Genomic DNA, 12,197 nt, shown 5'->3' on the forward strand with positions numbered 1-12,197 from the left:
TATGTTGTCTAAGCACCATTTACCCTGCTCCTAGGTGGATAACCCCTGTTTTACCATCAAAGGTGTGGACACCATGCTCTCCAAGAAGACACAAAACATCATGGTGTCCTTCGAGGCTCCTGCAGATGGCTCTGCAGGGCCATGGTTTGGCAAGCTGACCATCTCGACTCAGTCCTCCGAAGGTCACAGCAAGCCCTACTCATGGGTCTGCTACCTGAAGGGGTACCGCCCTGAGTCACCGTAGCCCTTATGTTGTGTTCTGTTCAAATTTGATCGATTTAAAAGTTTTATCTCTGAAAAATGTAGTCAATAAAAAGGATTTCAACACACAAAATAAATTGTATTAAGTTGCATACAATTTTGTGTGTTCTAGTTAACTTTTGTACACTCTTGGTGTTCAAAAATGTCAAACGGTCAAAAATGACTCTTCATTAGAACTGAATAGGGGAGACAACTGGGGTAAAGTACTGAGCTCAGTTACATCCTCATTTGTCAGATGGACACACACACACCTACAACTGTTGGCTTTTAACTTTTCTTGTAGCTTTTTTATATATAATGTTTTTTTGAGGCCATGCTCACAGTTCACTGTGTGGGAGCGCCATGGCAGAAGTGAGACTCCTATATATTAAATATTTGATCACCATACTGGTGACAAGGAGAGAGGCCAGGAAATTGACAATGAGGATAGATTAAACGTGGAAGTGTCAGAAGCTATAATCCAGTGCAAGAAATAACTGACAGGGAGGAATCCAGTAATGAAGAGGACGGCCAAGCTCAGGCTGCACATTCAAATCAAAGAATGGGAGCTTATCCTAGTCTTCATCCCCACCTAAGAATCAAGTAGGCTTTTAGCTAAAGATGTCATCAGGATGACACCAGGACCTACAAAATATGCCATATGCTGGACTAATGACATCAAATCCTGCTTTGAACTGTTCCTGACTGAGTCCATTGAAACCACAGTGGTAAACACGACCAACTTGGAGGGTAAAAAGGAGGTACCCCAGACAAGCAAAGCATACATGGGTCTTTTGTCTTTGACTGGTGTGTACAGATCCATAAACGCAAAGGAAAGATACAAGGCTGAGAAGCAAGATTACTTGCTGCAAGAGAGAGAAAGGTGACAAAAACAAGAGCTGCAGTCTGTGTGCACCAAGAAATGTGAAAACAAGCATAACGTGCCATAAATGCATATTTTTGCAAGGCTCGTGCAACAACCTGCACATATTGTCCAACATGTCTATGAGTAAAAATACGATTGAAGTATGAGTTAACCCACTCCACCTTGTATAGAAGCCGGATTTCTTTAGTTTTCAGTTTTTTTTAGTGATCAGGCAAAAACACATCTGATAGAGTATTGAACATTGTAATGTTATTGTTCTTGTAAGTTGTTCTTTAATGTATTGGGACATTGGTGTTGGAATATTATGAAATTGTAAAGTGTAGTTTTGGGATAATGTTATTCTAATCTTTATCATTATTATTGTTAATATTCTGATTTCTTCCACACGTTTTTCTGCAGCTTTGTCATCTTTCATCTTTAACCATAGTTCAGCTTAGAGAAATTCATTCGACCATTCAAACTTTCAGCAAACCCCAAGACTTTCAGCTATTACTCTTCCATTCAAGTTTTTATTATCTTTTAAGGTTTTTGAATAATTGTAGTTTTAGTTTTATGCAATTTTTGTCAATTTCTGCTCTCTTCCAGCAGTGTCGTTATGACATCACACACCCGAACTTCTGCTCTTCTGCAGAACTTTTTTTTTCTCGGTTTTTCTCTTCTGCTCTCTCAGTTTTTAGTAGCTTTCACAGACCATTATAGAATAAAGAGAAAGAAAAATTAGATAGAGTAAATTGTCAGCTTTCAGAAAACCTGCTTCACATTTTGATGAGCCTTAGGGTTTTACAAGGATTTGGCCAAAATCACAGACAGTGCCACCAAACTCCTTCATTTAACACTATTGTTAGAGGGTTCAAGAATTTCCTGAGCAGACTCAGATGAAAGCTGACCGTGACTTCAATTTCTTCACATGACGGAGAACTAGAAAAAGCATTTCCAAAAAGAAAATGCACTGTGAATGTTTCAGCACTGAAAGAATTTTACAAGCGATGCTGAAAAAGGCTGAACTGATTTCACAGAAAAAGCTGAAACTTTTACCAAAAAAATGAAAAAACGCTAAAATTTCTAAGTTCAAAAGTAAGCTGAATTTAAACTTTTCTGACGCAAAGTTTTGAGTCTCATCTGCCATGTGTCTGTATACAAACATGTATCAAACACAAAAAAACTGCAGCTGAGTGTCTCTTGCCCATCACCTCTGTCCCTGTCTCTGGAAACAGAAGCTATCAAATAGCACCCCCCCAACCATGAGTCATCATTTTCAATACTAATTTTGTGGACTATCTTTGGTCTGTTTAACTGATTATTTCTAATTCACTGACCTGAAATTTTAATTTAAATTATCAAAATCTGGGAGTTCCTCAAAGGGGTTGTGAAATTAAAAAAAAAAACCCAGACCCCAGAGCTAACAGAAAGTTTTTTTTCCTAAAAAAAAAAAACACGAGACAGAGACAAGAATACAGGACTGATGTCAATGATGACAAGTAATTCATGCCAATTTTTGAACACTATCACTCTCCTGTTTATATACTTTGAGGCTTGGTATGAAGTTAAAAAATTGTTAAACTACCAAAGTGTACAGCTTCTTAAAGACATCTTATTTCCATTTAGCTTTTTCAGTATTCAGCTGATTGCACAATTGCTAAAACCCTCTTCAACTTTCATAACATTCAGATCTAAACGGTTCTGCATACTTTATCTTTCAGCTTTAACATGATTGTAGTTTTAGTAGTATTTTATAAATTCTACTATTCTTCATGTATTTCACTTGAACTTTGCACTCAGCTATTACATTTCAACAGTTTCTGGGTTTTTCATGCAACTAGTTCCTGTTACAGCTACTTGAGGCAAAACGATTAAGCTTTTTTAAATCAGTGAAGTTTAAATTCAGCTTTTTTACATTTTTGCAGTAAAATCTTCAGCTATTTCAGCAAAATCAGTTCAGCCTTTTTTCAGCATCGCTTGTAAAATCCTTTCAGTGCTGAAACATTCAGAGTGCATTTTCTTTTTGGAAATGCTTTTTCTAGTTCCCTTTGTACACCAAATATTCCTGGTCACTTTTGACCGGGAAAACAACAGGTGTTGCCCTAACAACACAAGTAGTGATTGTATATGTAATTTACAGTTGTTATGATGAGTCTTGACAGAATGGTCATTTTGGACAGCAAACACAAAATTATTTAACATGAAATGAGCACAACATTAGGCTTAGAGAAAGATATGTACACTCCCACACACAAAGGAAGGGACACAAGCAGACTCTAAAAGTGCATTTAGACTGGAAATTACTTTATATATAATAATTTAATTATAAATATAATATTTTCACTTTTTAATTTTGTATACTGTTTATGATGCTTTAGTTTGCTGTTTTGACAGTTAAATCTGAACAATGTAAATGCCAAAAATACAACCCAAAATTGCCCTGGGTGTATTTTTGTGGCTTAAATAATTAGTTGTTGCAATGTGTTCATGAATTAATAATTAACTCAATAAATCCTGCAGAGAAAACCTGTTCAGGCCTGAATTGCAGACTCATTTCCACATGGGGGCAATCATGTCAAGTGATTCTTCTAAGACTTCCAGTTCTTCACTGATGGGGGAAGATACATAACTTTTTTGCATTTTAGTCATTCTGATAAAGTGAGAGTTTAAGTGTCAACTATCCAGGAGTTAATTTGTTCAAGCCAGCGCGCTGTTAGAAACACAGCACCTTGCAGGAAAGCCTGAATACTCAGCTAAAAGGGCAGAGCCGGGAGACACGCTCATTACCAAAGGTTAGACCTGCCCCCCAACCCCCCACACACACACCTCTAATGAGAAGCTGGGTGACAGTTTAAGAGACTCAGAGAGAAAATCCTCTGATCCTCCCATTGGGGCACAGTAAGCCACACAAGACTGGGGGCTCACATCATCACCTGCTGTCTATTTAAAGAAGGAATGAAAATGCAGTATAGCATTGTCTTTGTTCAGATTAAACATCAGACATAACAGTGCGAAAAGTGGATGTCATCCATTATGTTACAACCGGCTTGCTTTTGACCAGTAAGCCCCGAGGACTCCAGACTGGTCTCTTTATTACTCTTTATTACAACATGAGCAAATGTTAACTGACTGCTCAGACTGAAGATTAGAAAAACAAACCACCACCGAAACTGTAGGTGGATGAGAGTATGTTCACAATACTTAAAAGTTTGACCTCATAAAACAAATGGAGTTTCTCAACATTATGACGCTTGGTAAACGCGAGGAAGTGAAATAAAATGACTAAACTCTCCAAACCACTGAGATAACAGGATGAAATTACCCTGTTTTAAAAAATTCTATTGTTGAATAATATTTGCCTATTCAAACACCCCCAAAATATTTAATAAAAATAGGGGGGGTATGTAGGATATGTTGGATGGGTGGGTGTGTTTTGAGGTAGAAGCTGTGATGTAAGAAGGAAGGTGGGGGCCTTACTCCCCCCCATAGAGCGCAGCATGAGCGCTCCGCAGCAAAAGGATGTGTGAGCAGGCAGCGCGCTACTGTAGGGACGGAGTCCACAAACTGCTCAACAAAGAACAAGCCAAACTTCGAGCTCAAGAAAGCCGCGAGCAGCCGAAACCCGTAGCCTGTCAGGACAGCGAGTCCGCGACGGCAGCGCAGTCCGGAAACAGCGGCGCCCAGCCCGGTGGAATTGACGGGCTCGTCCGCTGGATCGTCACCAAAATGAGCGACAACAAGAACATCTCCAGCCGGGAGTACGCTTCCAGCAAGGAGGAGGTGGCCGTGGCTCAGGAACAGTTTTTCGCCCCGGAGCCGCGGAGAGGCATCTCGGTTATTTTGGATGTAAGTATAGAGATCCGCCAGGCAGTGGTCAGCCTGACAGGTTGGGTGGGTGGGTGTGCGTACGGACCGGTGTAGTGCGCACTTACGCACAGAGGCGATGTTGCATTTTACGGCTAAATAGCTCGATCACAGCGGAACAGACACCAGGTTTTCTCGGGGTAACAGACACTTCGTTTACTTCCATGACACACGGCTAAGCGCGCTCCCCCGGTGACAGGACGGCCAAAGAAAAAGCCCGCAGTCCAATCTTTCTCCTTGTTGCCCTGTTTTAAAATATATTGTGCATATCGCATCTTGGCGACTAAAACGCTCTAAAGCTTTTCTAGTTTTACTAGCTCCGTCCAAAATTTATTGTCGATTAAAGTCAATGCAGTAAAGAGTCACTTTCAGTGCTGCTTTTACGCTCGGTCCAAAGAACTCAATAGCTTTTCTAACAGTGAAAGCCAAAGCACTAAGTTAAATAGGAGGCGTAAGCCAGTTTTATCACAACACTTGAATTATTCATGGAAATTCCTTAGTACTATATTTTATTGATCTTTGTCTTACTTTCCCATTCCAACATTTGATCTCACCCAGACGCAGCAAACAGGCAGTCCTCTTGTGCTGGATGTTGGATGTGACAGTTTCCAGTGCCATGTCCATTTAGGTCAGGTCATTAACACTGTTGCCTTATTCTTTATCACCGCCCCTCTGTCTGTTCCCTCGAGGTCAGCTGTTGTTGCATTAATGCTTTAAGGGAGAAAATAAAAGAGAAAAGTAGTTCAGTTTATTCAGACCCTGCCCATGACCCAAATACACTGGTAAAGAAGAGGTCCATGGAAAACTAATTACCACCATATTATCAAGACCAGAGGGCCAATGTATCCTACTACCCTAGTAAACCAATTCTGTGCTTGTGTAGAGGGGGTGATTGAGGTGTAGCTCAATTTACCGCATATACACCCTCCACGAACGAGTGACTGTTCACTCTGGCAGATGCAGTACGGGGCTTCATATGCTTTGATCAGGACCCCATATGCATTTGACCTCTTTTCAGTGTGTTACACAGGTTTGTTGTCATGAGAACCCCACAAAGACTCTATTGTTCCTATGGTGTTAGGTTTTTGTGTTAGGGTTGGAGTTGTATTTGTGATGTTGCATCTCAGAGATTTTGTCAGATAAGACGTTTTCTGTTCACGATCATCTAGGCAGTGTTGTTTTTTCAAACAGCTTATTGAAGTTGAATTTTCTCCAGTTTCCTCTGGATTTTTCTTATATTGCATTTACCTTTACACCCTGAGCCTGACTATACTCACACTGATTGATTGATGAGCAGAGCGCACAATGCCTTCTGGATCCATTTCAGGCATTTAGGCCAATTTATGCATTGGCTTGACCTTTGAAATGTTAATATTCAAATTTCAAATATTATTGACCCCAGGATTTAATTGTGTGTGTGTGTGTGTGTGTGTGCATTCTCTTCATTTGATCCTACTTGCTTTCTTGTTTCTCCTTAGCTGTTCTTCTCTTCTACTTCATCTCACCCCGCACTTTTCTTATTATTTTTTAAAATCCTTTCATCCTTTGTACTCCCTCCTCCCCTTCCTCCTCCTCTCCTTTTCTCCATATTCTTCTTGTCTTCTTCCTCTTCTCTGTCCTCTGCCAGGCCACTATAACATCCATTCTTAATAAGGTTAGAAGATGGAAGCAGCATTCTCTCTCCCGCTGCCTCTGTCTTCTGTTTCTGCTTTGTTCTGTGTTTTTTTCCATGCCTGCCCTTTGCTGTCTTTCATTTTCTTCTCACTGTGTTTCTGTTACAACTCCATACACACATCCACCACATCCTCGCTGCAACACATTCCCTTTTCGTGTCTGTTTCCAGCAGCTCCAGAGTTGGCTGTTTTCTGTGGAGTTGAGTGCACCCCAAAGTGCAGCTGGGAAGCAGAACAATGCAGAACAGCTTGTCATTTGGAACACAGCTCGTCTCAGCAGTTAATTATTCTCACTTTAGCCTGTTAGCATAGCTGACGCTGTTTCCTGAATGCACCACTTACTTATACTTTAACAAGCCATTAAGTTGAGGTGTGAAGACCTGTTTTCTTTCTTTTTGGGCAAACATCATAAGATGTGTTTGCAAATTCAATGATGTCATTACTGTTGACAGTGTAGCTGATCTACTTTGCTTTTTAGTAATTAACATGAAAAAAAGTGCCAACATAAAAATCTGAGCAATATAGGTGACCTATTCAAATAGTTTGTTTCATCCATTAATCTAATACCCAATACTCTTTCTTAAAGCTACCATATGTACAATTACATCTCCCATATTGTGCAATCTCATTAAAGTCTTTTCTGTCCTATATAACATATTCAGTCTTTTTTTTCTAGAAAAATGCTCCAGACATTATAGTGGAGAGCTGCGTTTGAAGCCTCCTGCGAAATCAGGTTCATTGAACAGCACTTGGAGCCTGCAGATATATTCACTTCTTTTGACAGATTTTGAACGAGTCTTGCCAGCATTCTTGTTTAATGTAATTTTATAATGACTAATACCTTTGGGCCGTGTAAAGTGTGTCAGCATACAGCAGATGGAGAAGAGTATAGAGGACCATGGAGTGGGGGAGCTGGGTATAATAAAGTAAATTGATGCCAGTCTCATGCTAGTCATTGCTTAAGTTGCATATTGTAGGTTTAAAGAATGACATAATAATTAATTTAAAAGTACTTACTGAATTATTTTTTGTTGATCACTTTAGTAATTCATGGTTTCACTTATACGTGAAATATTTGATGAGACTTAAAAAGTCTAAAATTCTGACGTTTAAACAGTACAGTACTTTTCTTTTTCTTGGTGAGTCAGATGGAAGGGATTTTTTTCTACTTCAGACTTTCACATCCCACCTGCACAATGAGGCTCATGGACTTCACCTAAAATGTCTCTTTTTAGTCCCACACATGTCCTTGAAATGTCTAAGAAAGATTGGGTCAGTTTTGTCCTTAACAAGAAACTGTTAAAGCAACAAAATCTACTGATGACAAGTAAAGAAAAGTTATCAAATCTCATAACAACATATTCACCAGCATAATACACTTTTGTTCTAGCCATCTGTACTGTATGTTTTAGTGATCACAGTCTCCAGTCTCTAGTTTGTGTACCTCAGAGTCACTGTTCTAATTTCCTGGAGGTGCAGTGCCAGGATTATGGGAAAACATTTTTTATCCACTTTTTTTTGGGTACAACTCAGTTACCTGTCTGAATTGTGACAACAAACAAACTGGTTTGTGGTGATTTAGTAAAATAGTTGTGGCTCGGGGTGTGTTTCTGCAGCTTTATTATAGTGCTCACTTTGTCACTTGGGTGTAAAAATTATGTTTTTGCTTAAACAGACACAGAACCCCTCTTATCACATGATAAGAACTCCCCAAAAACACTTCTTAGTTATGTCAAGTGTCTTTTTCTTTTTTTTTTCTTCATTTCGATTCTTCATGTTTCCTGCAAAGAATTCACGCTTGCCTGCAGTTTAGATGTTCATTTTTGTCTGCACCCTATCTCAGTAGAGCTCTAACTGTGGACTCAAAGTATAAGGTGCAGTGGTTAAAACTAAGAGTCAAGAAAGTTTTATGAAAGCCTTTGTATTAAAGTTATTGTGACCTTTTCATTCACATTCAAGTATTATAGTACATTTTAACCAGTTTTTATGTACCCCACAACTCAAAGGTCATATCCTTACATCTACTAACACAGCGTCTCCTTTTTGTGTTCACAGATATTCAGAAGAGCTGACAAAGATGGTGAGTTAATTCATTGACCATTGTAATTTATTCCTGCTAATAAAAAGTGTTTAGTGAAATGTTAGACATTATAATGTACTAATTAATATAATCAATTACAGAACCAGCTGAGATCTCTGATGTAACAAAAAATAATTTTAATAATGTTATTTGTAAATCACTTTTCCTAATGAAAACACTGCAATTAAAAAATAGTTTTGATTTTAAGTGGACAAAAAGGCTAAGGGCAGATAGAACAAAGGTGGATGGAAGAAATTAAGACAAAGGCTCGGTCGCCCTATGTTGATCGGAGGCAGATAAGTTGACTAAGTCTGGTAGGGTAGGGGACCAGGCTATAGTGATAAGGCTTTGAGTAATTAACTGGATTTTGAAGGATAGAGAGCCAGTGGAGTTGAAGGATGGGGGTAACATGATCTGAAGTGCAAATGGGTGAGTTTACAGGCAGCATATTGCAGTTTGTTACTGGATCATAGGTGCTGTTACACTAGTCTTATCTTATCTTATCTTATCTTATCTTATCTTATCTTATCTTATCTTATCTTATCTTATCTTATCTTATCTTATCTTATCTTATCGTATCTTTTGGTTGAGCTATTACTGATTGTTTCAGATTTATTGTAGTTAAGTTTAAGAAAGTTACTTTAGATTTATGTTTGTATCTCTTCCAAGAGTCCAACAGTGGAGTGAAGGGATGGATGGACGTAGGATTGATGTAGAGCTGTCGTGTGCTATTTATGTTTCCAGGTGGCAACACGGGATACAAATCAAGGTCCAAGAACTGGACCGTGGGGGACTCCTTGCATTTTGACAATATTTTACTATTTTAGCTTAAAGTTAGTTTTTATTAAATGCATGTGTTTTGTACTGTTACCGTTCACATGCATGAATAAGTAATAACATTAATGATGGTTACATTCCATTAAGGTGTTCGAGGCTCAGGTACTGTGCATATTTGCTCACTAGTATAAATTATTGTACCTCCTCTAAACAAGATTCAAACCTTTAGATTTCTAGGAATGAAAAGTCAGTGTTATAAAATTCCAACTTTAGAGACTTGTTCATTTGGACCAAGACACATGAATGTTTTAGTTCAGTGATGTTTCAATAGATTTTGCAGCTTGTTTACTCAACTCTTTGGCCTTGCTGAGTTGTTTTTTTTGACAGATGATTGTGCTTCACTACAGACATCAGATGTATTGTCTCTGAGGCTTTTGTACAGCAGGAAACAACCGAGCTGTAAACACTGTATGTCTGGTGTCTGAGCTGGTGCTGCTGCAGAGTGCTGTATTTTTAGCATGTTAGGAAATTAAAGTGTTTTCAAAGGGGAAAGTTTACTTTGCTGTGTAGCTGTGCCAGTGAGCAGTTTGTTTACACCCTCTGGCGTAACATGTACTGCTTCTCTTTCTCCTCCTCTCCTCCATTTCTATCTGTCTTCTCCCTTTACATCTATTTCTGCTAATCTATTTCCTAATCGTCGTCCACTTTCCCATCATCCCTCTTTTTTCCTATCACTGTCATTGACTAAATTAATTAATAAATTTAATGAGGAAACAGCATTAAAAGCTTTTCTTTTATAGCAGCCAGATGGCCATTTGCTCTTCCAGTGTTTGAGTGGAAGGGCTTCTCTGCTCTCCAAGCTGGTTACTTCTTGGCCTTCTCACCAGCTCCCAAAATGCATTTTTATGCAAAAAAATATCTGTTCATTTTACTCTATGCTACTGCGATAGTTTTGTTGTTGCTCAGTCTTCTTTTGAGCTCAGCTTCATTAGCTGTATGTCTTTGTATATGTGGATACATGCTGCATACATTCAATTTATCTTCCTAAGTTGTAGACCAGCAAACATAATTTTTAAACACAGTTTAACTGTTGACACCATCGCTGCAGATCTTTTTTCACCTGGGGCTTTTCTGAGCGATGGTTGTGCCTCCCCAACAGACTTTGGCACCAGCTGTCAACATTTTTAAATGCCTGCGCTTCCTAATTACTAATTGCTCAAATACAGATCTCCAGTGAAGACACACCAAAAATGTTTTTTCACACTGATCTTGTCTTAAAGCAAAAATGAGTTTAAACATTGGTAGAGCAGCTCTTTTCCCATCACTAACAAGCTGTTGCATTGTGTTTAACCCTTATCTTTTGAGAAATTTCAACAGAGACTCCACAGCTGCAAAGTGTCTTTAAAGTTGCTGATATAAGTGTGGCTGGGTTAGGAGCTATTGAGCAACAGAAAACGGAGCGTAAAAGTCAGCATTATTATGGAGAAAAGTAGTTATTTGATGTATGGAATGAAGGCTGCAAAAAAGGAACCAGTAAGCACAAGCTGAAGAAGTAGAGCTATTTTTATCCTTCTCCTCTCTCCTGGGAGAAGACCAGGGAACTGTTTTAATGAGTGAGAGTGAGAGAAAGGAGATGCTACTGGGGAGAGGGGGCTAATTTTTTTTCAATGAAAAGAATGTGCAGGGACGGAGAGATTGACATAGGTAGATGCAGGAGATGGCCGAGTCTAAAAAGGGACAGGCAGCTAAAAACAGAGAACAAGAGAATAGCCCGCGGTGAAGAGATGAAGAGGGTTGAGGGAACAAGAGAGGGCTTCATATATCTGACAACTGGGCAGTAATTGTGGTTTAATTGGCCAAACTCTGTCTTTACATTCATTGCACACATTTTAGCGCCGGCCTTTCTGCCCCATGCTGAAACAGCATACCAGGGAGTGTGTGTGTGTGTTGAATTTGTTACCTAATTAAGGCCAAAACAATTTTTTTCCGATACCAAGTTAGGACCTTTCGGTGAAGTGAGGACATTTTGCAGTTCCTAACAAGTTTGAAGGCCTGTTTCAGGGTTAAGACTTGGTTTTAGGTTTTGGGATAGAATAAAGATAAGGTTTAGGTTATGGTAAAAAACAAGGGAAGGCATTATGTTAATGAACAAGAATGAAGTCTGAACAAGACTAGAAATACAAACCTGCACATGTGCGTCCACATCTACTGCAAATACAATTAGCATACATCAGTGAATCGTTTTTATGGATAGCTGTGTGTAATATAATAAGTGTATCAAAATGGCTGAGATTGCATCTGAATATGCTTTACATTTGTGTGTGCCATGTGTATGTGTGTATCTGTTCTGACTCAAAGTCATTGTTAAACAGTTGGGGTGTTTCATCCACCAATAATCCTCTGAAATAGTTGCAATAGTTGCATCATTTGACAGCACTTAGTTTACACTTTTCTACTTGCAGTATCTCCTCTGATATGCAACAGACCGTTGTGTATCTGTTGCAGTGTAAAACTCTGAATTAATTATTACAAATCAATAACCCTGCAAGGTTTGCACAAAGCGGGCTAATAGGGGTCCATTTGCATGTATTACCTGAGCTGCCCCTTCTCTAGAAAAACAGTTATAGCTGCAAAAATATGAGTGGCCCATAACGGCTAAATCTGGATCAAATAAAATGACTAAAACTTTATTGTTTTT

At 38.9% G+C, this 12,197-nt stretch overlaps 2 protein-coding genes across 3 annotated transcripts in view; both read left to right on the plus strand.

Moving 5' to 3' along the window:
- Positions 1 to 3,617, plus strand: part of hydin (HYDIN axonemal central pair apparatus protein) — a 66,125-nt gene extending 62,508 nt beyond the window's left edge. The window contains exon 93 of the mRNA XM_067500815.1: positions 35 to 3,617. Coding sequence (XP_067356916.1) covers positions 35 to 244 — 210 coding nt within the window. The 3' untranslated portion in view covers positions 245 to 3,617. The remainder of the gene's footprint in view (positions 1 to 34) is intronic.
- A 967-nt stretch (positions 3,618 to 4,584) lies between these two features.
- The window catches only part of necab2 (N-terminal EF-hand calcium binding protein 2), a 126,281-nt gene continuing 118,668 nt past the window's right edge, over positions 4,585 to 12,197 (plus strand). For both annotated transcript variants that reach the window (XM_067502118.1, XM_067502119.1), the window contains exons 1-2: positions 4,585 to 4,951; positions 8,698 to 8,722. In XM_067502118.1, coding sequence (XP_067358219.1) covers positions 4,625 to 4,951; positions 8,698 to 8,722 — 352 coding nt within the window. In that variant the 5' untranslated portion in view covers positions 4,585 to 4,624. The remainder of the gene's footprint in view (positions 4,952 to 8,697; positions 8,723 to 12,197) is intronic.

The sequence above is a fragment of the Channa argus genome, chromosome 4 (genome assembly GCF_033026475.1).
Source record: "Channa argus isolate prfri chromosome 4, Channa argus male v1.0, whole genome shotgun sequence".
Taxonomy (NCBI): domain Eukaryota; kingdom Metazoa; phylum Chordata; class Actinopteri; order Anabantiformes; family Channidae; genus Channa; species Channa argus.